Source organism: Falco naumanni, chromosome 5 (genome assembly GCF_017639655.2).
Source record: "Falco naumanni isolate bFalNau1 chromosome 5, bFalNau1.pat, whole genome shotgun sequence".
Taxonomy (NCBI): domain Eukaryota; kingdom Metazoa; phylum Chordata; class Aves; order Falconiformes; family Falconidae; genus Falco; species Falco naumanni.
The window spans coordinates 67,101,751-67,129,185 of record NC_054058.1 but is presented as its reverse complement, the minus strand read 5'-3'; the positions used below and the strand labels follow the sequence as shown (position 1 = coordinate 67,129,185).

Below are 27,435 nucleotides of genomic sequence, written 5' to 3'. Positions count from 1 at the left end.
ACATATCCTGCTTTATATCAAACCCGGTGAAATCCACTTAAAAACTCCAAATTGCACTGAAATCCAAATTTTTGTCTACCTTCACTGTTAGCATTAGATGATGTATTTGGACTACAATCCTTGCTCAGAAATTCCTGCTGTTAAAATGCAGATAATGAAAGGATAATATGCATTCTGCTTAACGTTTTCATTCTGTGGTCATATAGTTGGATGTTTTAAACGTATTCATGTCATGAATGTTAAAAGAGGTAGGTTTGTCTTTACCATTTATTTCATCTGGATTCTCAGGGGAATGGTTAACTCCATTAGTAGCTTTTTCATTATGATACTATAATTTGGTGTACAATGATGCAAAATCTTTCCACATCATCTGGAAGCCTCCCACACCAGCCAAGACTCCCCGATCTGAATATCGGTGGCATTTTACCAGGGGAAAACATGAATATGAAGTGTGATCTGTGATGCCCTGGTGGGATTATGCCTTGTCCTACAGCACAAAAAATCCAGTTTGTATTTCCTATGTAGGACGAACTATGATCCATGCACTAGAAACCATGAAGTACGGATAGTACAACTTCTTCAAGTGCTGTTTCAAAACAATTTTGTTTCCACACCTGATCACTTTATCTGAGTATGTTTTTTCTACAATCAGTTTTAAATCTGTTACTTTTTCCTTTCATAGAAAAGTTTATTTTACAGTGGGGAAAAATGAACAGAAAGTATTAAGATTAGAAAAAATTATTAAATTTTAACCCTCAGTTTATCTCTTCCCTTACTTCTATGTATTTCTCCCTAAAAACTGTGTGTGTGTTTATTGAACTGATTGACAAATAGTTTAGTTGAGATCCCAGAAGAGAAACTTTTTCCTGAGTAACTTTATTTTTATTACCTGATTAAAGAATTAATAACATCATGCAGTCAGATTGCTTTTAGAAATATTTCCTTTTCATCATATTTTATGACAATTATGACTCTCTAGTCCTTTTGTGCAGTTTCAGAAGTTTTTTCTTTCCCTTCCTGAGTTCACCTTATTTTTTTTTTTTTTCTACTGTTGATACAAAATACTTTGGTATTTAGTTTTGAAAAATACCTGGTGTGTGATGTTCGAAAAGTATGTAATGGGGCTGAGATTTCCACACACAGATAAATATTTCTTCATTGTTTGACATTTACCCAACAGCAGAGGGGAAATAGTTACTACTGATGTGCAACTGAGGCTGATACAGCAGAAAATAATATTCCTGCACCACCAGTCTTTACCCTGCATGATTATTTTCTGCTGCATCAGCTCCAACACAGGAGCTTCTGGAGAGGTGAGATTCTGAATTCTTCATTATCTTGTAAGTTTTAGGACTACTACTTACATTTGTATGGTATTTGCTTGCTATTTTTATTTGGAGTGGCTTTTTCACTTCAAGTAGACATGAAACAGATGTCTTATTTTTCCAGAATTGAATTCTGAGTTGCATCCCATTTTTATAGAAACTCTCAAACTAATGAGAATCTTTTTGATCAGAAGTTGCAGGAAAATGGCATGTATTATTTGGACAGATGGGAATGGGAGATAGGTACATCAGCTTGGTTTATCTGGGGATTAAGCAGTCAATAACGTTCTGGAGGGGTTTGTGACAAATTTACAATTAACTCTTTTTAATGAAACACATACAAATATTCAGTTATTTACCAGTGAATGAGAACTAACAGATCTACAACTTCCCCACTTTCCTTGCATTCTTTTTCTTTCTGTCCTTTAAAAAATAAATCATTTTTTATTGTTATTACCTTGCCAGTTTCCCGTCCTATGCAATGGTCTCTTCTGCTTCTTTGCTCCTTCTCTTTTCATGTTTGGTTTTTTTTTTTTCAGGAAAGCGTAACTGTCATGAATGGAGCTACCTGAAGAGAACATTAGTTTTGCTGTGGGGCAATTGCACTTGCTTAGGCAGAGAGAGATCTGTAGGTGGTAGGGTGGGATAGGTGGACATAGGTGAGTGGGGAATACAGCATTGCAGAAGGCAGACACATTATCAGGTTTCTGTATCTCTCTACAGCACAATTTTTTAGGGACCAAGCTGCATATGCTGCTATAATGGCATAAGGACTAAAAGGACTACATACACTTGAATAAGGACCACCAGGGTACTATTTGTCCAGTCTAGATATATCAAACTTTTTTCTGTGCAAATACTGAGTTATCTGAATAAATACCTGAAAAATTAGGTCTAATAAAACCATTTTTTTATTGTTGAAAACCTCTTGTACCTCTTTGAGAACATTCGCTTTAAGGGAGAAATCCAGGCAGATACTCCTTAAAATTCTGGGGGATTTGGGGTCCTGTCACATGTAATTTAATGCCTCACAAAACATTTGCCTTAGCATTTTAGCAACATGAACCTGAGATTAGTTTAACAAACAGGTAGGCTGCCTTTATCCAATATGTTGATATAATCTGCATTTCAGTAGACTTTTGAGTAAAACTGTTACACAGAACTGGAACCGCTAGACTGTCAAAATATTTACTAGTCACACGCTTGATGGCTGGGTGTCATATATTTTAAGAAGCTTTCATAGCTTTCTCCCTATTTGCCTCTTTATTCTCCCCCACCCATGTGTTCTGTGCATGTTTTTTTGTTAATATAAAAGTTAAAAAAAATATTGTGCTCTCACTTGATATTTTAATCAGACATTAATAGGCTCTTTTGAGAAAGCTGGGAGAAACAGCATTGCAAATGAAATTAAGCTGTAAGTTTTTTCTCAGCCTTTAAAGCCTTACACAGACAAATTAAACTAAGTTGCCGATGTTCTTTTTAGACTGATATTCTGTTAAATTTGCTCTGAAAACCATAAATGGGGATTCATTCCTAAACATACTGTTATGAGGAAGATCTATAAACATCTCAAAGCTACCAAGGGAAGATAACAGAGCATGATATATTTAACAACTACTGAAAAAAAATGTTTTAAGAGGGGGAACACATTCCATGGCTAGATATCTATTAAATGTTTAGATACTTTGGAGAAAAGATAGAGGAATCTTCACTCCCTACTCCCACAGAAATAAAATAAGTGCAATTTCAGTGCATATTTTACTCATTCTTTTGGGGTAGTGCACACACAAAGGTGGTTTGAAGAAAACCAGAGAATTTTTACTAGTACATCGGTGAGCAACTGTAATTTTGTTTTCTACCTAACGAAGTCAATCCATTATAAAGGTATAACAAAGTTAAAGCTCATCTCTAAGGACTTTTTTGTCATTGCCTGTAGGGTTTATGCTCTTTTCTGTGATTTTTCTGTTTTTAAAGGATCATCTGTTTCAACTGGAATCGTACAAATTTGAGAGAGGACGAGGCAGGTGCCCTTTTGACCCCAGCTCTTCCTTCACCTCCATCTTAATTGGTAATGATCTTTATGTCACAAGCTTCACGGTCCTGTCAATCTGTCATTCTGAGTGTCTTTCTTCAGCACACCAAAGTGTTGTCAGTCTTCCACTGCAACCTTCAACATGTCAGACTTAATCCTCATGGTGCTGCCCACATTAATATTACATCCCAGGCAGTGGTAACTCCAGCAAGGGTGTCTCACTGAAGTGAGTAGATGTTATATGACACATGCCATCCTGAAGAGGTAATTGATTGTTGTACAATTTTGGAAATAATCTCTTGCTTTCCTTCAAATTGAAGCAATATGTCTGGCTTAGTCTTCTGCACAGCCGAGGCAAATACACAAAATTTACGATTTTTCATACACTGAGATGTAATCTGAGTAATGAGCATCTTGTAAAAACGTGAATTTACCTGGTTTTATATCAACCATTTATTATTTATATTTATATTTATATTATACAGATTTTGACATTAAAATAGATTTTTTCCAACGCTGCCTTCTAACAGAACTATCCAAAACTGGTGATTTTCTGTTAGGAGACTTGATCTTATCCTTGACAGTTATAAAAATAGAAATCAGCCTAAGTCCTGCAGTGCCAGAAAGCTGTGCTGAGATAGTGCTCCTCTGTGCCTTGCTGGTAAGTATATCACGGTAGGGCTGGGACCTTTGAAGTCATAGTATAGCAAACCATATGGTTTTTTCTTCTATAATGTTTTCCTGAAAACATTTTGTGAGATCAAGCAAACAAATCTTGGCAATATTATAGTACATTGATTAAAAATAGACTGCAACAGCAGGTAAAGGGTGGAATCCAGATGCACTTAGGGACTAACACAGTCATTTTGGGGTTTAGAAAAACTAAGATGAAAACTGAGCATTAAGAAGTAATAGTCATTAAAAGAAAGGGCTAGAAAGAAAAGGCTAAAGATCAAATAATTTTTCAACTTTTCAGGGATAGAAAAGTTAAACCTTTTTAGGGCCCTTTGATATTTACATTTGACTTCATATCTTACAAATAGACAGTTAAAGCCTTTGATTATTAACTACAATGATAAAGCTCACCCATGGTGGTGAGCAAGTATTGGTCATGAGTGACAGATGTATGTTTACATGCTTACAAGAAGAATCTTCATCAGTAATGCCAAATCTTTCAAATTACAGCAATTCATCAAAATATTGTTCATTCCCATTAAAAAAAAAATAAAAAATGACACGTCAAATTCTTAAGAGTTAGTGCGTTAAAGAAGTCATGAAAAAAATCACAAAAAAATTTGCTGTGTTTTGACTGACCTTCCAAAACCCATGAAGTGTGGATTGTTACGCTTTTCTTCCACCCTTATGACTAAATTGTTTCTGCAGTTTTTAACAGATTCCAGTCTTAGTTCAGCCTGGGAAAAAAGGCTCATTCTATGGAATTTGCTGTAGGCCTGAAACCTCATGGTCTAATCTTGAAGTCCTTCTCAACCTTTCCTCAGACAGAACTAAGTAAATAAATTAACCTGATCATGTTCCTACTGTGGGATCAATGTGAATTTTATTTGCTTAAATGGAAGCCAGATTGTGCCACTGAGCACTTCAAGACTAATGGTTAGTCCTTGTGCTTCTGGCCTATTCATTACTTTGCCTGGATAATGGAAAGTCCTATGGATCCTCACAGTTTTATTGAAAAGATAAATCCATTACATAAACCCTTCCCTGATCAATGTTGATCAGAGTCTTGGATGTCCACCAACAAAGACTTATAAAGTCAGTTTTACAAAGCTAACAATTCCGTAATGTGCCAAGATTAATGGGAAAAAATAATAAATTTTTCTTGGATCACTGACAGAACACCAAAAAACAGACACACTTTTAACCCTTCATCAAAACTGATATGACCTGAGAAAGGTACTTGAGGCTGCCTTTCTAGGCCTTCACTGGGAATTCTGTAATTTTCAGTGATCATAAAATGATATTTTAAAACCAAAATAAAAGTCTTCAAAGATATTAATATTTTATTTATTATTTTATATTGTATTGGAATTAAACACTTCCGACACTTAGGAAAAATATCCTAAAGAAGTTATTCTTTCGATGTATTCTACTATACTAACTTCTACTAATCAAAGGCACACAGCTTACAGAATAAACAGCATTAGTTCCTCCCTAGACTCCAGAATGTATATCCTTTATCTCTGTAGGTATCAATTTGAAAAGGGTAGAAGACGTAGATGTAAAAATGGTGAATAACAAAGAATCTTTTAACTGACATTTGAAAATGAGGCTGAGACCTCTAATGCCACTGATCTCTGAAGGAAGGGATGTTCCTTCAGTCAGCTGAGCCCTGATTCCAGCTCATGGTGGCCATGACCCTATAACAGGAGATGACAGCTACACCACGTACCCTCCAGGACTGGTCTTCCAGTCTTTCCTCCAATGCCTGGAGGTTCCCTCCTTCTTCAGGGATTCCAGTCTTCTTGAAAGCTAAATCAGCTGCTGGTATGGAAACAGCATGCCCCCAGTGTTGCCTCCATTCTCCCATGTAGGTTGAGCCAAGGTGCACGTCCTTGAAAATGTTTCATGCAAACCTGTTAGCAAAGGCTTTCACATCCCAGCATCCTCTTCTTCCCAACTAAACATTTAAAAACCTGCTTCCACCTCTGCAACTCACATTAACACAGCAGCCTATAACAGCGTGGCTGTTGATTAGAGTAACAAGGAAATTTTATATACCTCTAATAAAAGTTTAAAAACTTTTAAAATCTTGACCTTGAAAGATCACTTGCATCATCACTAATTAGAACCAAATTTATCTGGATTAAATTAGGAAGAAATAGAATCTTTTGTTCTGTATCTCTTCATGTATTTTAACACATCAGTTAAAATACCCACTTCAAGAAAATAATAGTTCGTGACTTGGCTTTAAAACTAAATATCCATGCTATCGTAGTTTTATTACAGGTTATCTGACCCAGTGGTAAGATAGCTTGTGATGAATTCCTCAATTTATGAACAATTAAATTTTAGCAATGTATTGTTAGAATCAGGAAACAGAATAGATGTTGGATGGCAAACAGGCTGAATAAAATGTATATGTTTCGATAAATGGCATATAAAACTTTCTGACTTCTATTTCTAATGAACTCACCCATCTGCTTTCAATAGCCAAAACTATTTTTGGTATCAGATCATGCACACTGATTAACTTAGACCACACTAGCTCTTGAAAGTTGAGAAATTAGTTTATGTCTATGTTCTGTTACCTGCATTATATCACAAGCAAGTGGCGAAAAAACTAAACTACATTTGAATATGTTTCTCTATCCAGGGAATCAATTTCAACAATATTTTTGGGTTTTACAGTTTTAAAACAGCTTCACGTATCTGTGTTTTTTCTTTTAGTCCAGACAATAAACTAAAATAAATATTTTTTCCTCTCAAACCAGAACACAGAATACTTGACTGACAGACAGAAAATACAAACATACAGAGGAAGTTTACCAGCTAAGCAATAGATAATTTCTTTTGAATTTGGTTTTTTTTTACTTCTGTGAAAAGTATCACTTGCTAAAAATGTGAATGGGTTGTCATGTGAGTAATAACTGGCTGACAGTCAAAGAAATGTATGAAAGGTGCTGCTTATTTTCTACTCATTATGTTCTACTCCTTTATTCATAACATGAATTTTACATTTTACACAGAAAGGACTGTTGATGAATAATAGGTTAAGTTTGCAGTACCTTCCAGTTTGAAGCGAGTACACAAAACATGCCAATAACAAATGAAGGAAACCCACTTCTAAGGCAGAAGCAGCCTATTTATAGAAATCCCTTGTATTAAGTTTTTTAAATTAAATCACATGCTTCAGTCTGTTTTACTTTAAGAGTTTTTATCTAGGAATTCTTTGTTTTAGAAGGAGTTTGTATTTGGTTTTGCTAATACTTTGCTTTTAACAAAAGGGCAAAAAAAATAAAGGTATCTTTCAAGTGGTCCCAATTGAACTTTGATGTATTTTTCTTGAAAAAAATGCTAGCTGAAAAGTATGCATGTATCACTTGAGTTAAAAATTATTTTTGAGGTCCATGGGGGTGGATGGGTGTTGTTCATTTAAATAAAGGAAGAATAAAGTTTCTATTTTTGTTTTAGCAGAATTAACCAGGCTGTGTTAAAATCTGAATTTTAGCAATTATTTTGCAAATGCATGTTAAGCTGAGGTTAGACTGGAAGATGGGAGGGGTGGTGAAAGTCTGTGAAATTGCTAAGTTGACTTTCACTGGAAGATACTGGTTTATCAGTACATGTACAGCAGCATAAAACCCTGCAACGAAGACAGGGATGAGTTGACATGTAGTAGTAGTAGTAGTAGTAGCAGAAGCTTTTCAACAGAGGAGAAAAGAGTAGAAATATTGCCAGGATTTGTCAAACCACAACTTCAGGTTGTCTTTAAATCTAGAATTAGTCAGCATCTGTAAAAATCCAGTGGTGTTCAAAATACATAACATGGATTTAGAGGATATGCAAAAGACTATTGAAGAGTAAAAGAGAAGATCCTTTTAATGTCAAAAGTGTGAAAAATCTCAGAATTACGCCAAATGTTCTTGTGCTGGGATCTTTGCCAGTCCCACTCATCAGTATTTGTCTCACCACTCTCCTTAGGCTAGGTGACCTGTCTGCTCATGCTTGATACTTGTCTTATGTTTAGTTTAGTAACACTTCAGGGTAAAAATCAGATTTAATTCCTGTATCTGTACACTATCTTTCATGAAGCAATATCCATCCAAGACCGGAACTTCCATTTTCTGCCCCCAGGATCTCACAGATAAAATCAGTGATAACTTCCCCAGCATATGGTGGAATGCCATACCAGCAGGTTAGTTATCTGTACTAACATTTTATACCTGTGTCAGACAGAAGGAAAAGGCTTCATAGCCAAACTTCTGGACTTTTAAATGTCAATCCTGATCAACCGCAATATGTAACAAAGCATTTACTCCACACTGATGGATTTTCGAAGGTTCACTACAGTGTGGAAAGGATAAAAGCATCACATTTTGGATTAGCCATCACCATAATAAAAAGAAAACCAGCCACTCTGAGACATTTTCCCAATGGAATTCTTAACGGGGGATTTACGACTAATGTAACTCATCAGTTAGGGTTGTGAAGATTGTTTGGAGCATTACTGAGACACTGGCAAATTCTGTTGTTTAATCAGCCCTAAAGCTCACTAGTAGTGTTGGGTAACTTTAACTTCTACCGATGCTGTAATTTATTCTGACTTTTCATTTCACTTGCCAATATTTTACCCTAAATCATGACCATGTATTTTAACGAGGCAACAGCCATGTTTTATATGATGAAGCCTAAGGCAAAACTATGCCCAGCTCTGAACCAGCAGAGGTTCCCAGCTGCCAAACTATAAATTTTTAAGAATCATTTTTCAGAGTTACGGTACCATTCAATTCATATCTATCTCTTAAGTGGAACAAAATTCGCACTTTGAGGGAGACTAACAAGCAAAATTCTTGCTTTTGCTATAATCCTTTATAAATGCCAGCGAATGTCATTTGAATGAATCAGCCCCGTTTATTTTGATGAGGGGGTAGGAAGCCCTGTCACTGAAACTTCCACTCAGATTAGCCACAAATTGCAAATTATTTCCCTCTTTTTGAACAGTTTAATTCTTGCTGTGTTATTTCCTAATATAAGGATGCCACCTAGTGACAATGTCTGCTTCTGAAATTGGACCTAAACAATTTCTAATCTATGTCCACAAGGGAGTGAAATATATTTTTCTTAATGTTTAGTCAGTTAGGGGGAGTTGCACCCATGCATAACTAAAAGGTATAATTATTGCTGGGGTTTCATAGATAGAATGTCATAGATACCTGATATCAAAATTTTACATAGGTCAGATAGAGATAGGCTGGATTTTTGAACATATGCATGATCTAGTTGAGCCTAACTACATATAGATTTTCAACAGTTATGATCAATCAGCCTATAATTTTTAGTATTTTCCTATGCTTGATTGATTTGTGAATGCCACCTAAAGCCTTTGAAAATGGGACCCAGTCTCTGTTCCCATCAATTTTTCAGGAAAATATTCATCACCCGTTGTGCAGGATGGATGAGATCTCAGGTTCTGTCCCTACTCTGGTGAATAATTTAAGGATAAGAAAACAAGTTACTGCTGGACCTGGGGAAAATAGGCTCTTTTTCTCTCTCCAGTGAAAACCTAAGCCCCTCAGCCAGCAAGTTATACCCACACTACAGGTAAAGTGGAACAGCTCCAGTAGGCTGGCTGGAAAACACACTCAGCCTAATAAAACAAACAACAAAAAAAAATTACTTCTAAGATAGCAGGTACTGCTTCTCTCTCCAGCTGGGGAGATAACTGCACCCAGCCCTCCGGTATTTTCAGTATGTGCTTCACTAGTGCATCTTTTTTTTCAGCCATGTCTTGCCCAGAGCCAAATGTGATAACCATGCTCGGGAAAGGCTTCCTGTCTGAGGTCCACTCTGTGGATTCAGGCATGGTTTAGTCTTGAACCCTATCCCCAGCCCAAATCAGTGGGTTGGTGCAGCTATCACTGTTCTTCTCCTTAGCACTGCATGCTCTGAAACCTGCTGCTGCCTTTTCATTCCTTTCTCTGGCTCCTGTTATTCCTGGCTCCTCATAAACCCAGCATGCCCCTCCCAGTTCTGGGACCCAGCAATGTGCTGCTTCTCATTAGCAAGACCAGAGCATGTCTAGAAGTGCTCAAAAGCAAACCGCTGGTCAGAGTCTTGGCACTGGTGAAAATTTAGGTACTGAGAAGGGGTAGGTGTCTCTGGGGCCAGGCATTAACTGCACAGCAGTGAGGGCTTTGACCTTAGGTGCCTGACGTGGCAAACGTGGTTAGATGTTAATTGAATGCCTTCATGTTGCGTGTGTGAATCTATCGCAAAGTTATTAAGTCAGATTTGAAAATGTGGCCATGTCCATGAATGAGATTTAAGATTCTTGTCCTTGTGCTGTTCCAACTGTAAATGTTGCCGTGCTGGTAGGAAAAATGTCCATATGCTGTTTAGACTATATGTCACTTAGTGACCCCTTACCTGAATTTGATCGAATATTAATGAGCCATCTTAATAATGCCATTCCTAGCATATGCATTCAAACGACTACATAGAGTGTTACCAAACTGTTTTGTTTTGGTTTTGTTTCTTTAATGCGTGGTCTGTAGGTGGCGAGCTTTTTACTGGTCTCTACAGTGACTACTGGGGAAGGGATGCTGCTTTATTTCGCACCATGAATCGCTTGGCCCATCTCCGAACCGAACCTGATAGCGAGCGCCTATTGAAAGGTATGGGAAGGAGGAACCAGAGGTGTTTTCGATGACTAGCCCATTTCTGTTTAACCAGAAATAAAAGTTATCGTTCATGCCTATGTACATATATTTGGAGATGAATTTGTTTAAACTATCTTTTTAGCATGAAACTTTTCATGAAGCCCCTGCCAGGATGAAAAAATTGAAATCTTTACTTCAATTACATATTGGTTTTAACAAGTGGAACTTTTAAATCCTTCATTTCTCCCTTTTAAAATTGCTTTTAATTTCTACTTTGAATATTCTGTATTATTTCATGATATGCCAGATATAATTAAAATAACATGTCAAAATTATCTATTTAACTAATGGGTGCTTCTAATTAGAAGAATACTCTCTTTTTGTAGATGAGATCATTTTGTCTTCATGTTGCAATAAAACAACTGAATCTTTGCCAATTTGTGTAGGAAAGAGATGTTGTGCAATAATGGACAATAATAAACATATAATGATCATGCAATTAAATTAAATAAAAGGTTAAAGCAGGTAATTTAAAAGAAGAAAATTAAAATATGCCACAAGAAAAATAATGAAAAAAATCATGTGCTGGGAAATTTAAAAATTGTTTCACACTCTTAAATGTGAAATGTAACTGACAGAAAGTCAGTGTTGAAATTTCTGTGAAATGGAGAGTCAGGATCTTGATTTGTTTTGCTCCAAAAGTATTGCAATGTTTCATCATAACCATGATGTAATTACTGCTGATGTTTGGCAAGGACACTCAATAATTGCCTTTTGTGGTGATTCATATGGTGGGCATCATCTTTTCACTTAAAGGACAGACACCGAAGAATTTTCTCCCAAATTTCAAGGCGGTCTTCTCTCAAATCATAAGAGAGAAAATAGTTCTGCTGCATACTTTTTCCAAACATAAATATGACCTAAGACTTGAATTAAATACTTTTTTGTTGTTGTTTAGATCATTTTTACATCTGCTTTACCTCCTGTACTTACAGCCTTGCTAAACTGAGTGTTTAAACTGGCTACACAACGGTAGCAACAATCAGGTGGATGTTTACAATACACAAGTGAAGTTTCTCTTCTCTTCCCACTGGAAGATTTCATTGTGTTAAATATAGAATTCTCTAAATTATGGCCTCAAACTTTGTTCTTCATTTTGACATTTCAAATTTACAGAAAGGGAATATTTTAAAATTTATATTAAAAACACTTCAGAAAATCAGAAAGTTGTATCAATGTCTTAAAATGCAATGTCTGTTTTCATAGAGGACAGGAAGTTAGAAAATATTTACATTACTCACTGCTTAAGATATCTTACTAATTGTATGAATGACACTCTCATTTAAAGAACTTGTGAAAATTTTGCTACAATTCAGTGAGATGAAATCACAGCTCTGCTTGGTGTCAGATTAAAAGGTATACAGACATGGACTGAAGTCTGAACTTAGGTTTCAACTTTTTAGCAAAATGCCAAAACAGGAAAAAATTGGGAGGTTTTTATTTCATGACAAAGATACACAATGTATCTTCTGTCTATGAAGATATATGTTCATATAACATCTTTTAGCAGAACTACCAGAGCTTTTCCTTTATCTAAAAGGCTATTTGTCCAAAGTTGACATTCCTACACCTGGTTTGTATGGGTTCAGAGATTATTATGTGAATATTAGTGCCAGCTTTCATCTTAATCCAAATTAAAATATATAAGCCCCAGAGAACAGGACAGGAAAAAGGTCTTTTTCTTGCACACACACAAAGGAATATTGATTTGTGAATTGGAGCTATAAAATCGGTTTGACATTAATGTATTCCACATGTTCTATAGATACCCACCCACAAAAAAATGTATCTTTTTCCTATTTCTATCAGCCTATTCCCCCTAGGTAGCTCTCTGACAGATAGATCCCTGATTCTTTAATTTAATTTATTTCTTTGCTACCAGATGATTTTAAGGATTGGAAAAAATAAAAGAATGTTTTAATAAACTGGAATTGAAATATTTTTTGTTTTCTTTTAAAGAACCCAAATTCGTTAGCTCATACATGATTCCCGATAATGAAGACCACGATGATAACAAAGTATATTTCTTCTTTACTGAAAAAGCATTAGAAGCCGAGACAAGCACTCATGCCATATATACCAGAGTGGGACGCGTATGTGCGGTAAGATTTTTTTTCTGATTCCCCAGCTAAATTAAAAAAAAAAAAAATAAATCCTTTCTTTCTCTCTTTCTCTCTCTATGGCAAATATGGCATCTGTTAACATATATGAAAGTAAGTTGTAGGTCTGAATGAAAACCCTACATCTAAACAGCCTCAAACATTAGAAAATTCAGAAGTGATCTGAAATCTGGGCTCGAAGACAGCTTTTGCTGAAAGAAGAGCAAAGCTCAGAAATCTTATACAGCTCCATCTCTCTTTGTGCTGATAAATGGTAACAGCAATAGCAGTTGCCCAAAGGGCTTTTGTACCATCCATACTCTCAATTCAGATCAAGGCTCCATCGCCCTTAGTATTGGCTGTGGGTCCTGGGCCTCTTGCAGCTCTCACCGCTGACATAAACTGATGTCACCTTACATTCCTGGTGACAGGACCAACCCAGCCACCAGTCCTTTCATTCCCTTTCACCTTCCTATTCTGTCAGCAAGGAGCAGACTTAACTCACCTGTATTTGTGCAGGCTATCCTACCACATAGCTGGATAGGACAAGAGGAGGTGGGCACAGATTGAAACACATGGAATTCCATCTGAATGTAAAAAACTATTTTCTTACTGCCAGGGTAGTTGAACACTGACACAGGTTGCCTAGAGTTCCCATCCTTGGAGAAAGTCAAAACCTCACTGGACATGGGCCTGAGCAATTTGCTGAGCAACTTGCTTAAAGCAACTTACTTGGAGCAGGCAGTTGGATTAGACGGTCTCCAAAGTCCCTGCCAAATTCAGCTATTTTGTGATTCTGTAAATTTTTTAAACGTCTTTCTGATGTATGAATGACAGGAGGGGTGCAATCCTAACTGCCTACAAAGTGCTTTATAAATAGTAGCCAATTCATGTTTTCATTTCATATCCCATTTCTCTTCTCGATGGTAACTAAGGCAAACTGTGCAGGCAGGAAAGTAGAACTGAACTGTCCAGCAAATTATTATTGAATCCAGGCATAAGGTTTACCAGAATGAGCCATAAAAGGCCCAAGGAAAGACATCGCTTCCCTCCACTGCCCTGTACGATTATTCCTTTCCCACTCAGGCCATGCTCCTGGTGTGTTGATCCTATCCCTTTTTGGCACCCTGGCCCCACAGACAGGATGGAGAGTTCAACCATTGCTGGAGAGAGGCACTGTTAACAGATGATCTCCCAAATCAAGCTGCCCATAATTGCTCCTTTTCTGAACAACTGATGAAGTCTGGGTGCATCCCTTTTCTATTAATTGAACTATGGTAAGGCTGATGAGAGGAGCTCTCTCTTTCCCATTGGGACTGCTTGGTTAGAAGAAGGAATGAGACATTTATTTCTTAGCATCTGATTTTATTTCTGAAAAAAAGAATTGCATTCCCCCTCCTAACTGTAGGGGATATACTCCTAAAACTATTGGGCAAAGAGCAAAATACAAGTTAAAAATCTTCTGTCACTTCAAGGTATAGTATATATCGCATATGCTCACCAGCATACTACATCTTAACATTTCTTAAGGAGTGCCCATGTATAACTTAAACCACCTGAAATATGCAAAGTACCAAATTGCAGCCTAAGACATTAACGTTAACAAAGCCAGTTGGCTCTCAGAATTCAAGCCTGCATCAAGATCTAAAGTATAATTCTTTGGCCTATGTTCTGTAGATGTCTGAATAGATTATTTTAATAGTTCCCTCTAGTCTGAAATGTATTGACCTGAATGTCTTATCTCTAGCCATGGGTTAAACCAAAATCCCACAGAGCTTTCTTTTCCGCTTGTCCAAAACTCCAAATTCTTCAGCATCTGGGCATTAGCTTCACAGCCATGTGCTATAACTCAAATTTGATTTAATGAATACAAAAAATAGCTTTGATTCAAGAAGTGGCTTTTTTCCCCAGCTCTTACATTTTCCTCTGAGCTGTAACAGGTTTCACAACACAGAGGCACCTACTCTGTAAATTTCTACTTTTCTAAGTAAAACAGATCTCTGTTTTTGTAAGATCTCAGTGTGAAGCTGAGAAAATACATTAATTTCAGTAGTTTAGAATGAAGTTGTGAGAGGAGTTTTGCAAACCTAATACAGAGCCTGCAATAATCCGTTAGACAGTCAGCCTGGACATGAGGACATAGCTTTGAGGATGCCGCACAAAGATTACAAATTGATTACTATGTAGCATCAAATGCCTCTTGACAGGCTGACAGTTACAATAGCAAGACAAAGATGAGACAGGCATAGAAAAGCAGGTCTTATGTAAAGTTGTTGAGAAATTTTTAGAACATCACGTAGATACTCACCTCAGACTTGCCCCGGCTGTACCAGCTCTATGGATTCAGGGCTTCAGTTTCCACTCAGCTCCTAAAGCAAAGTTAAACTTTGCTAAAAGTTCTCAGTACATCCAGTTAACAAAAATGAGAAATAAAAAAAGCTTTACAACAGCTGTATAGTTAAAACTATCCACAGATGCAGCACAGAATTAAAGATTTCTTATAAACCCACAGCTCTTAATGAGACCTGGATTTGATCAGCACAATCCTACTTGAAAACTGACTCCAGAGAAATAATACTAGTAACAGACGTGTGGTTTGAAAATGCATGCTTTTGGCATTAAAAGATACAATGAGTAGCAAATTTTGCAAGGATGTTTGTGCTTCTAGACTTACTCATTCAAATTACCATCAGCATTTGTTTCTTTCCATGCAGAATGACATGGGAGGCCAGCGAATGCTCGTGAATAAATGGAGCACCTTCCTCAAAACCAGGCTAGTTTGTTCTGTGCCTGGGAGAAACGGGATTGATACACATTTTGATGAATTAGGTAAATATCCTAGACTGCAACAAACTTAAAATCATCATATAAAACATATCCTCTCATGATAACACATCTTACTGCCAAATCTTGTGCTTGTATTCATTAACAGGGAATGGTTGTTAGCATTTTGTATCCAGCGTCTGTGAAGTTCTATGCACACATTAACTATCTATACATAAGTTGACTATCATCAATTATGCTTTTAAGTATTGCATTGTTCTTCAAGATTGTTTTTAAAATCTGCAAAAAATTAAACTGCTTATACAAGTAAAATAAGATTACACTCTTAACAAGCGATAAAGTTTCTCTTCTGGGGCTGAGAAAAGTAATTTTCTACCAATAACATTGCATTTCAATTTTACAGAGGATGTGTTTTTGCTGCAAACTCGTGATAACAAAAATCCAGTGATATTTGGCCTCTTCAACACTACAAGGTAAACAATTGGAAGAAATAATAGCAGCAATAAAAGAATGTTTGAACAGCCTATTGGAGAGATAGAAGTTGCATGATAAATATCCCTTGGCAAATATGTAGTAAACAGTTTAATCCCTGTTCTATTCACAGTGGGCTTCCGTGTTAATGTAAAAACTGCTCTATGACACTTAGGGGCTTGAAGTCTCATTCAGTGATCCAGTCTATCTGGATCATATATTAATTAAAGTTTTCTCTGCTTGAAAATTTCCTGGTGTCAAAGTATATGCACTGCTGCCTGCTTATAACAGCAGCATAACCAGAGGCACCTGTCTTCCTTCAAAGCTCGACTGTAATTCAGGTTTAAGGAGGTAGCAGCTTAAACTCCTACTAACTTCTTAGTGAAGCCCAAAACACCAGCTGTAGTGCTGCTGGTGGCCTCCTTTTCCACTCAGCCTGGTTCAAGGGCAAACACGCGGTACCTGTTTCTTGGCAATCCAGCTGTTTAGGATGTAACTTGTAAAGAAGAGCAGCTGTGCTTTTCACTCTCCTGATTTTTTTTATTTTTATTTTTATTAATAAAGCAAGGCAGATCTGGTCCTCTAGGGATGCAGGCACCTAGCACGTCCTACTGCCTCCCTACACCAGTAAAGAAAGGTGGGCACCCAATTGAAATTATCTTGATCACCTTTTGGAGTCTTCGGAGAGAGTTTCTTTGTAGAGCACCAACGCTTCTTTAAAAAGTAATGAATCACTTCTCTGGAACAAAGTGAATAAAATTTAAAAGTGAAAAAAGATACTTTTATATGATTGAGCTACATAAAGTGATCAACATTTCAACTAACCAACATTTCCACTCAATGTAAACAGACTCCTGCTCATTTCAGTCAGCACTGGATGATTCCCATCTTTCCAAAGTAACAACAGGGGAAAACTTAGAGAAGAAAATTCGTTAACTGCTTAAGTCACGGATCAAAGACATATAAGACCTAAGTGCAGTTCATTGGGCTTCCTCTGCATTTATAAACAAGCAATTTAAAGCTTGTGTTCACCATCTTCAAATTCTGGGATAACAACACCGATCTTCTCAGAGAAATGTTATAAATATAAAACCATTGAAAACTTGGTAAAGAACATTGGACACAGCAGATATAAGAAAAGCATACAGGAAAGAATAAGTAGGTTTTTCTCCCTGGATACTGTTGAAATGTGATTTAGTTTTAATTACACAATAATATCAGTGTTACATGTACAGAATGTGACATACTGCTTTAATAATGTCTTTGAATTTTTCTTCGTAGCAATATATTTAGAGGATATGCTATATGTGTTTACCACATGGCAAGTGTCCGAGCAGCTTTCAATGGACCATATGCTCATAAAGAAGGACCTGAATATCACTGGGCTCTATATGAAGGAAAAGTACCTTACCCTAGACCTGGTTCAGTAAGTACGATCTGTTTTCCATTGCTTTGCCATGTAAATGAATCTGGGAAGGAAAGCCAGGCTGCTGCTAATGTACAAATCTGCCTGGCTTCATGGTCCAGGATATAGTAATTTGGATGCATACATACTTTAGCATTTCTGGAAAAGTGTGGAGTGGTTCAGCAATAAGTTTAATCAAGTACTAGAACCACACATTTCCCATAGGAAAATAGTGGAATTAAGCACATAATGTTTTCCAAAATCCTGTTAACAAAATTCTGTTCAGATCCTAAGGTCCCAAAGTCAGGACCCCAGGCAACAAGGATAGAAACAGAACTTCTAAAAAGTGAATCAGATGCTGCATTCAGAAGCAGTAAGTGCATTAGCTGGGAAGGAACCTCACTTTCTATTGAGCCTAGAATAACAGTTCTTCTAAATTTGGCTGCTAACGTACTATTTTGCATCTGAACCTTGATAACTTTAATCTAAATGCCAAAGAAATACATGAAAAATCAAAATTTATTTAAGTGCCTTGAGGCAAGTGTGAGGTTTTTTCCTTATGGCACTTTCTGGGGACAAACTGTCCCTATAGACTTGACATGGGAAAATAAAGCCAGGCTGGACTGGAAACATATACCTATAGTTACATTGTAAAAAATATGTACTTAAGATACATGCAATGTTTTCCAATGTAAATAAGATTATTACTAGAAATAACAAGCTTACACAATGGAATTAATTTTCTTCCTGTTGCCTGCTGAAATCAAGACACTTAACAAGTGTTAAAGGAAATATATTTAAATGTATATGTATACAGTATTTCAAGATCAGTTGGTTCTGATCCCTTTCATTCATCTCTTTTTCAAAAAGATCAAATTTCAATATTTCTGTGATTTAGAAAGTGAGCAGGTTAGAAATGAGACATAGATTTTAACGAAAGTAACTAATTAGAATAAATATGTTTGTAAATAAGAAGTAAATCCTCCAGAAGACCTGAGGTCTTTCTTTCAAGATTGGTTCTTTCTAGAAGCAATGGTCTAGCAGCCTCACAGTTCGTTAGCTTCCTTTCAGACAACACAAAGTGATATTTATTACCCTTAAATCATGTTTCTGAGCTTATTAACATTCTTGTTCTGTACCCTTTAAAAAGAATATAGAAATACTAAAACTACATTGCAAAGACTCAAATTCAGCAAAATTGCTCATGCTTTTTGCCAATTTTCACACAAGTTTCTTTACAAATTTCTTTTTCTTTCAATTGACATTAATTAAAAATAAGAAAAAAGGCATATTTTGAAAATGCATTTAATCTGGCAGCTATTGTCACATGCTCCGCAACTACAGGTGCTGTCACATAGAGAGTTGCTCCTGCTTGGCACTTAGATTTTTCATTTGGTAAACAGAAATTCTGGAAGAAATCATAAACTTATTACTTAGGGTCAGGTGATTAATTTCTACAAGGAATTCCTGATTTCTATGTTGATTTCTGCAAGGCATCACAAGTCATATTCATCTCAAACTCTTTTCCTTTCTTCTCAGGTGTTTCAGAAGCTTGTGCCCCTGTAGGGTCTTAGTCTGGGACTCTCACATCCCAGCTCAGGGGGTGAGGACACTGGTCCTGCCTTCAGTGCCTGTCGGTGGGGTTGGAGGGTGCCCTTTGCATTGCAGGGGCCGGTCAGCATCTCACAGAAGGGGCACAACCAGGGCCCCCCCTTTCCCTTCCTTCTGCAAGTCAGCAGGAGCCCCAAGGGCCAGGCTAACCCAGACAGCATCACAGCCAGGATTTCTTCTTTGCCCCACACCTTTTGGGAATACAGCTCCTTAGCCACCCACCCATGGCAATTGCTATCTGTTGCAAAGCTGCTTTTATTTACACTCCCTGAAGGTCTGCCCCTTATCATGTCAGCATCGTGCAGATTTTTGACTTTGTGAGATGCAAAGACATTTCTAACAGCTGTGTGGCTAAAATTCCTCCCCCCGCCCCCCCCCCCAGTTTTCAAACTTCACCTCTTTATCTTCTGGCAGGCTGGGGGCTCACTCTCTTAGCGGAACAAAGAGTTGCTGGAGCGTTACTTCCAGTGTTGTTTTCCCTTTGATAACTGAATCAATATTCTGTTTTATACTAAAAGCAATCATTTGCAGAAATAAACACTGCATACAATTCATTTATCACTGAATCGCAGGAATGAGTGGAAAGGCCTATTACCTTATCTGGTCTGTGCCAGTACAGCCTTTCTCCCTGTAGTACAATTTCAAATGTGTGTTCTCTCACATTTTAAATTAATGTTTTTCTCTGCTTCTCTTGAGGTTAGAGACAGAAGTTAAAATGCAGAAGTGGATGCTCCAAAAGAGAGATTATCTAGGATTTAAACAATATGAATATGGTTTGACCATCCTGGCCAATAAACTACCACTGTAACAGTGCTGACATTAATACTATTTTTTTATTTTGTTTGTTTGATTGATTGATATGGAACAAAGTCATTCGTATTGAGTCAGGATAGAAAATCAGATAAGTAAATGGTCACATTTTTAGCAAAATTATTCAAAGGAATTATTGGGGTTTGATTTGACATTTTATACAGCAGATTTACATCTTTTTGCAGTTTTACCAAATACTGAGACAGTACCATGCACAGATTGCAGAGTGGCTGTGTATTTTACAAAGATGATATGGTCCAAGTTATTTAAGTGGCATTATTTCCAGGCAGTAAAACACCTCACATACATTATTTGGACTAGCGTTAAACACGGGCATGAATTCAGTATTAATGACTACAATCATTACATTGATATCTCCTAGCACTGAAGATTAAATTGTGATTTTTTGGCAAGAAGCAGAGAACACTGAGCCAGTGCTTCAGCAAAGCTGATGATGATGTACAGAAAGGCTGCCCTAAGCTCCACTCACTTAAAGTGCTTCCCTGCTTTGGCTCCGAGTGGCTGCCTTTGGGTCAGGCTGGGCTGTAGCCTCCCCAGCAGGCAAGGCATGGGACCTGAAACGGATATAGGAGATCGCAAGTAATTTTCCCAATGTCATAGAACAAGTTAGTGGAGGAACCGGATCCTTCTTCTGTGTTAATTGATTTAATCATGTTTGTCTCTATATGTTGCAGAGCACACCTGAGGATGAAGTAGCTGGCTCTGCCAGCTAACTGGGGATTAATTGGTTCATTTTTGGCTGCTCATTTAGAGCACAGTTTAGAGGTCTTTCAGGCGCATGAAGAAAAAGCATGGTTTGGTCTGTAGCCCACAGTGTTAGGTTTCACACTCCAAGAAAAAGTCAGCATATTGGTAAACCGAATCCCACTACCTATCTCATTAGAGGAGTGACAGTGAGAAGATGCCCAAAACGACTTGCCATTAGGCATCTCTGAGAGTCAGCACTCTTTGATCTTAACTATTGAGTGGGTAAAGATGGAGTTTATAAGGAACGAGAGTAGAGCTTAAATAAACAGAAAAGCACCATGAAAGAGCTTAGAGCTAAATAAACAGAAAAGCACAAGCTCTGCAATCTGCTGCTCTCCAGCCTGCCTGGAGCACAGCTTCTGCTGTAGTCCCAGCTCGTGTTCTGCTGATTCTTTTAGTGCCTTTAGACTGCGCTGCTTCTGGGAATGACATCAGTTACCCCAAAAATGGTGTTGATAGACTTCAGAGATGGCTGCATCTACTGTTTCCTTTCTAGAGTGCTTGATTTTATTCAATTAAAAATTAAAAGCCTGTGAAGTATTATTTTTATTAAAGCTCTCCAGGGCTAGAACTTACCAAAAGGAACCTGGCAATGCCTATTCACTTGGTATGCAGTGCACTGAAAGCAGAGGCTTAGCCTGTCTTCATGCTCTAGCTCTGTCTCTTTATTGCAAACAGCCAGTGATATTCCATCACTAGGCTGATTAGACAATTACTTTAAAGTCAACACTGAACAAATACTTTCCTGTAGCTAAGCCCCAAAAGTGGAAACAAACATTGCCCCACTTGACAAGTGCAGGAGTTTGTTATTGTCAATTACAGTTGACCACAAGTTTAAAATTACTGTTTCCAGTAAACATGAAGAGTATTTTATTTCGTTTTATTGACTGAAAAATCCAGTTTGAATAGGGAAAGGCTGCTACTGTGGCTTTGCTTAAAATGCTTCTTAAAACCACACTGTCTTATGAATATTTGGAGAAAGTAAATGATTACTGAGATAATTTCCAGCTTGATCATAAATGGTTTCAATTAGACATCATAAAGCAAATTGGAAATCTAGAATCTATGTTCAGTTAGGGAACACTATATCCCTCACAAAGCATCCTAAAATTAACTTCTCTGTTTAACGCATTAAATTATCCTTAATTGCACATTTGACCATAGGAGTAAGCCTCTTTTAATCAATCATTGACGTAAAGTCTATTTGCTTTGCAAAACAGTAGATTGATCAATACAAACATTGGTATTTCAAGCTGAACTGTGATATATAATACTGTCATCGTGAGTTAGGAATTAGAATCAAATATAATACTGTTACAATGCCCAAGATCAAGAATTACTGTTTCTGCTGGCATCATTTTTAAGTGTGCTTAGTTTCTTACGGTAATACATTTTGCAATCAAAACTAATAAGACTAGAGATTAATTTCAAGCATTAGTATTCTGCTGACTTCGCATGTTTGTGTCTCCACTGGGACAGAAAACCCCTTTCACCTGACTCTGTCAGTGGCCATTTTGATTACACCCTCAATATGAATTTGGGGATGAACTAAGCACTACAATTTTTGTCAAATTCTAAAAATGTCATTATTTATTCTGCTCTCAGTATGCCAGAGGGGAAGGAGCTCCCTCTTTCTAAACCTGACAATGCCAAGGCTCTGTTTAGCATTCCCTTTCCTGTCTTCTCACGATTAATAATCCACACATGCATAAAGTATAGAGTTCACCATCCCAATTCCTGCTGTGGTCTTCTGTGCCTGTTTTTACGCCAGGTTTTCTGTAGGTTTGTCATAACCCCTGAAAACAAGACCAGTCTCTGACAATTTATTTGGCAAACCTTCGGGATAATCTATGTTTTATGTTTTTGCAGTGTGCAAGCAAGGTGAATGGCGGTCTGTACACTACCACTAAAGACTATCCTGATGAAGCTGTCCATTTTGCCAGGAGTCATCCACTGATGTATCAGCCCATCAAGCCTGTTCATAAGAGGCCAATACTAGTTAAAACAGATGGGAAGTACAATCTTAAACAAATAGCAGTGGACAGAGTGGAAGCTGAAGATGGGCAATATGATGTTTTGTTTATTGGCACAGGTAAATTAAAGAAAACAAGACAGACAATTGTTTTAAGTTTTGGGTTGTTTTTTTTTTACCTCCAGGATGAATTAAATTATGTATAGTCCAAAAATAAAAAAATAAATACAACATCTCTTTTTAACAATCATTCTTTGCATGGCTGTGCCAGCCTTCACCTTACAGAGGGGGTTAATCATTCTAGACATGTTTCATTGTGCTGATAAAATTATATAGAAAAATAATGGTAGGGAAGCACTTAAAGACTAGGAAGAGAAACTTAAGTACAGGATTCCATTTTTCTTTCTTTCTTTCCAAACAAGAACTTTAAATTAAATTCCTGAACAACTGGCCTTATTTTTAAAACTTCAGAACAAAATCATGTATCTCAGCATAGCTCTGAGCTGAGCCCTGGAGACCTGAGAAAAACAAAAGTGATACAATTTTCAAAAATAACAGTTCAAGTTACTGGCTTTATTCCATGGTTTATTTTACCCAATTTTGGAGACCACAAGTCTAGCTGATACCATTAAAAAGAAACTGCCAGCTTCCAGATTTGGGTTACAACACAGCTCAAGGAAGGAAGAAGGAAATACCCAAGTTTCTTAAAAAGAAACTCTTAGAAGTTTTCTGCCAAGTTTTCTTGTCTTTCTTTTGTGCCATTTTCGTAGGATACAGAGAGCTTGTTTAAAGAGGATTTTTAAACGTCTACCAAACAAATATGGCTAAGGTAAAATATATCATAGACCTGCCCTAACTTCATGCAACCAGACAAAAAAACCCCACATTCTAATGACATTTGAAAAAATAAGAAAACTCAAGAAAATAAGAGGAAAGCCTGGAACTAGACAAGACTTTGGTCACAACTAATCTGTCTGGAAAGATTCCAAGGATTCATATGTTCGTATTTTATCAATTTAACAACAGGAGTGGTATCACAAATCATTTTGACCATTTTTTCTAGGAAAGCAGTTACAGTGAATTATTCTTTACTAATGAAATTCCTCTGATAAACACATTTCAGTGTTCAGAACATTCAAAAGAAATGTTTGTACAATAGCAAAGGCTTATTTATATTAGGGCTGTTTTCTAAGCATTTTTTAATGGCCTCAGTATGGTCACAGTACTGGACTTAGTGTTGTCCATAAAACATTGTGTCTTTTGTCATGTATTTCTGTACATCATATTTTATAATGGTGCCTAGATTTTTTCATATTTTCCATTTGCATATGTGATTGAAATCTTGTATCAAATACTCTTGTAGACAAGTTCTCTGCTCAGTGAAGTTGAATCTAAGGGGACTTAAAGAGTATGCTTTAGACCTGTGCTGAACTGGCATCCAACACCTGTTTAGCCTTCTTGAAATGTCTAATCTCAGGTGACAAAAAGTTCTAGCATAGGAATTTGGGCTTTAGAAACTCTAAAATAAGTCCTGCAATCTCTGCTCTGGCAAAGCTCCCATCCAAAAACTCACTATTTCTCTTGGCAATATAATGTTAGAAAGGGTTAATTTATTTTTTGTCCGAGTCCAACACCTGCTGTGTAAGACAAGTAAAGAGAGTCTTACCAATGAGCAGAAGTCTTCTAAGGGTAGCAGTGCAGGTTAGAAAGGTTCATCAAAGATGAAGCCTGAACGTCAAGGCTTTCACATGTCTGTCAGCAGGATACGAAGAGGGACTTACTTAGGAAAATCAGAGCTCAGAATGCAATTTCTTTTTGCTGTTCCATCACAAAACGGATGCCTTTGATAAGGTATTCTCTTTTAGAAGTGGTGTAGGACCCCATTTTAATGGTTCCTCTTTATGTTTGCCCCTTTGATCTTTTGCTGAATATTTTCCCCAGTGCTTGTCTGCTTAATATTTCCCCTGTAAATCAAAGGTGACTAAAAGTAACAGAAGAAAGAAAGCGATATTTACCACTGTTGATGAGCGAGTTTTGGATTAAGAAAGGCAAGACTATTCTAATAATAGTCAACAAGACAATACTGAAGTGGTGGAAGACCATACGCCCTTCGCGTGTTTTAATTTCCTGCAAGAGTCATAGTGACAGAGAGGCTGATAAATCTAGACTCCAATGTGCCTTAGACTTTTTGAACGTGCAGCTTTTTCTTGGTTCATCTTCCTTTGATTAACAACTTCAGACCATCAGCAGCTCAGTGCTTCCCTGGAGCAGGGTGAGAGCTGTGGGCAATGAGCCCCTAAAGGTTTTGTGTACTCTTGCCTGGAGGAACGGAGCTGCTGCCACCAACTAAGGAGAGTTAGTCACTTCCTAACTAGTGTAAAAACTCACAACTTATAATTAAAGCTATTTTACACTCCCTTGCTTTGATGGACTCAGCTCCTGGCTATTCTCATTTCTTTTTCTGAAATATAGTCACCCTTTTCAATCCTTTTACAGCTCACGAAGGGGTTATGACCCAGAATTTGAAAAACACAAGTCAATTAATCATATAACTTGGGGATGTCACAGTTGACTTTTATTTGCCAGGGACAAATTGTCATATGTGTTTATTTTCTAAGAGTAGGAGTCCTCAACAATAAAAGCAATATGCAATTACCTGTACATATTTGGAAAGTTCTATGCATTATCACTTTGAAGAAGTCATTTAATGTATTTGAAGGCCATATAAATGTTTCCACCAATTACAATCTTTAGTTCTGTTTTGTTTGTTTTCTGTTTAAATTTATTCCCAGATAATGGAATTGTACTGAAAGTCATTACAATTTACAATCAAGAGACAGAATCAATGGAAGAAGTGATTCTTGAAGAGCTGCAAGTATTCAAGGTGAACTGTGCTGTATATGAAGCATATATGCGAGTCTTGAATTTTCTGCAGAACTAAAATGTCTAAAAATATGAGGATAGTCAATTATGTAAAATTACGTGCAAGAAATTTTCCAACGATCTAGTTATTTTATGACTAATCTTCATTTTCAGCTGAAGTTTTCCTGAGGTGGAGGTACATAGCCCAAGTACTGAAGCACATTGCAGCAAACCAGGACTACTGTATTTCTGTTTACATGTTTGGAGGTTGTAGTGTGGCTTTTAATTGGAAACACTGCAATTTATTTAATTTCCCCTCATATCCAATTAAGTATTTAAAAGGGTAAAATTGCACGTGCAAAGTAAGCTTCAGTGAGGTCCAGATAAAAAAAAAGAGCAATCCTCAGAAAGAGTGAATCAGTTAATCTGTCTTTACAGTGGGCAAACCTGAGTCCTACTGAGGCAAAATGCCATTTTGTTCAAGAACAGCCCATGACTAAAGCTCAGTATTTGGTACATGGCAAACTAATATACTGAAATCCTCTTAGCGAGTATTCAGTTCCTATCATGTTAGCCACATAAAGTAAGAGGCTAGTCTACTTGGACCCATAAGGAGAATCCAACATCCAAATTTAGGTGTTTAAACCTGGTACCCACATTTAAGGCCTGTGACTATTGACCTGTTGCCTGGGGGGAAATCACAGAAATCGCCCCTCTTGATAAAGCTCCTTTTAAATACACCTATTAGGGGATATGTCTTGCCATTGCTCCAGGAAATCTGAGCAGAGGGCAGGGAGGACAATGGTAAAAGAAGGAATTCCTGCTATTTTTATCTTATCTTCAGTGAATGTTTTGTTATAAAGAACACTCCACTTATCACTTTCAAGTAGGACAAAAGAGATTCAGTGGTCCAAGATCTGATGTCATGTTTGACAGGGAAATTGTAGTGTTCCTGTGGCTCTGATAATCCTGAATTAAGTGTTGACTGGTTTTAGACTCTTTTAAAGCAATACTTCTGAAAGTCACAGTTTCCTCACATCTTTCTGTAATATCAGAACTTAAAGAAAGTCAAAGTATCAAGCAAAGCTGAGTATAATAAGTAAAGATCAACATTATTTTATTCAATTTATTGTCATAATAAGAAGATACATTTTTTTTCTAAGTAAGGAAATATTTCCTATTTTCTAGGTGCCAGTTCCTATTATTTCTATGGAAATCTCTTCAAAAAGGGTAAGTATTTGACAAGTTTGAAATGTGAAGATTGTGACTCAAATGTAACAAAGCTATAAACTGTATAGAGATAGATAGATAGATACATATATACATACATAGATAAACAGAGGTATGTACATCGTCTATAGTGAGATCTGTTCTGACACATGTAATCCTTTTGTAATATAAACTTATGGTGATATGTTCTGTTCCTTTATGAAGCATTTATATTTTCCAATTCTAATGGTGTATCTCCTTAGTTCACACTATCATGCATATCAAAGCAAGTAAAACCCAATCTGTTTCATGAATTACTGGCGTAGTAATCACAGTGGGGATTAGCCTGGTGTATGTGGCATCTCACAGAAAAGTTCCTTGCTGATAAATGCAGACAGACTTCAGCCCCACGGGGCTATCAGTGCAAAAAAAGCCTTGCTGGCTCTCCCACATGTTCAGTTGCCCATGAAAGGCAGGGCTGTTTGGATCCAACTGCCTTTTGAGTTTCTGCTAGTTTCTGCCAATATAAACACCCAATTTATTGCTCTTGTAGGTAGATTCTCATTTGTACCATATCATCATATCATCTCAGGATGAAGCCATTATAAACATCCCAGGATAGTTATATTTTAATAGATATTAAACATCCAGCACAATATAGGTGAACATAAATGTAGTGATACGCAAGTA

At 36.9% G+C, this 27,435-nt stretch overlaps 1 protein-coding gene across 1 annotated transcript in view; it reads left to right on the top strand.

The window, feature by feature from the left end:
• The window catches only part of SEMA3E (semaphorin 3E), a 139,412-nt gene that overhangs the window by 97,308 nt on the left and 14,669 nt on the right, over positions 1 to 27,435 (top strand). Inside the window, exons 5-13 of the mRNA XM_040596692.1 lie at positions 3,300 to 3,393; positions 10,590 to 10,709; positions 12,714 to 12,856; positions 15,568 to 15,682; positions 16,041 to 16,110; positions 17,390 to 17,534; positions 22,572 to 22,794; positions 25,467 to 25,558; positions 26,725 to 26,766. Of these exons, the coding sequence (XP_040452626.1) occupies positions 3,300 to 3,393; positions 10,590 to 10,709; positions 12,714 to 12,856; positions 15,568 to 15,682; positions 16,041 to 16,110; positions 17,390 to 17,534; positions 22,572 to 22,794; positions 25,467 to 25,558; positions 26,725 to 26,766 (1,044 nt within the window). The remainder of the gene's footprint in view (positions 1 to 3,299; positions 3,394 to 10,589; positions 10,710 to 12,713; positions 12,857 to 15,567; positions 15,683 to 16,040; positions 16,111 to 17,389; positions 17,535 to 22,571; positions 22,795 to 25,466; positions 25,559 to 26,724; positions 26,767 to 27,435) is intronic.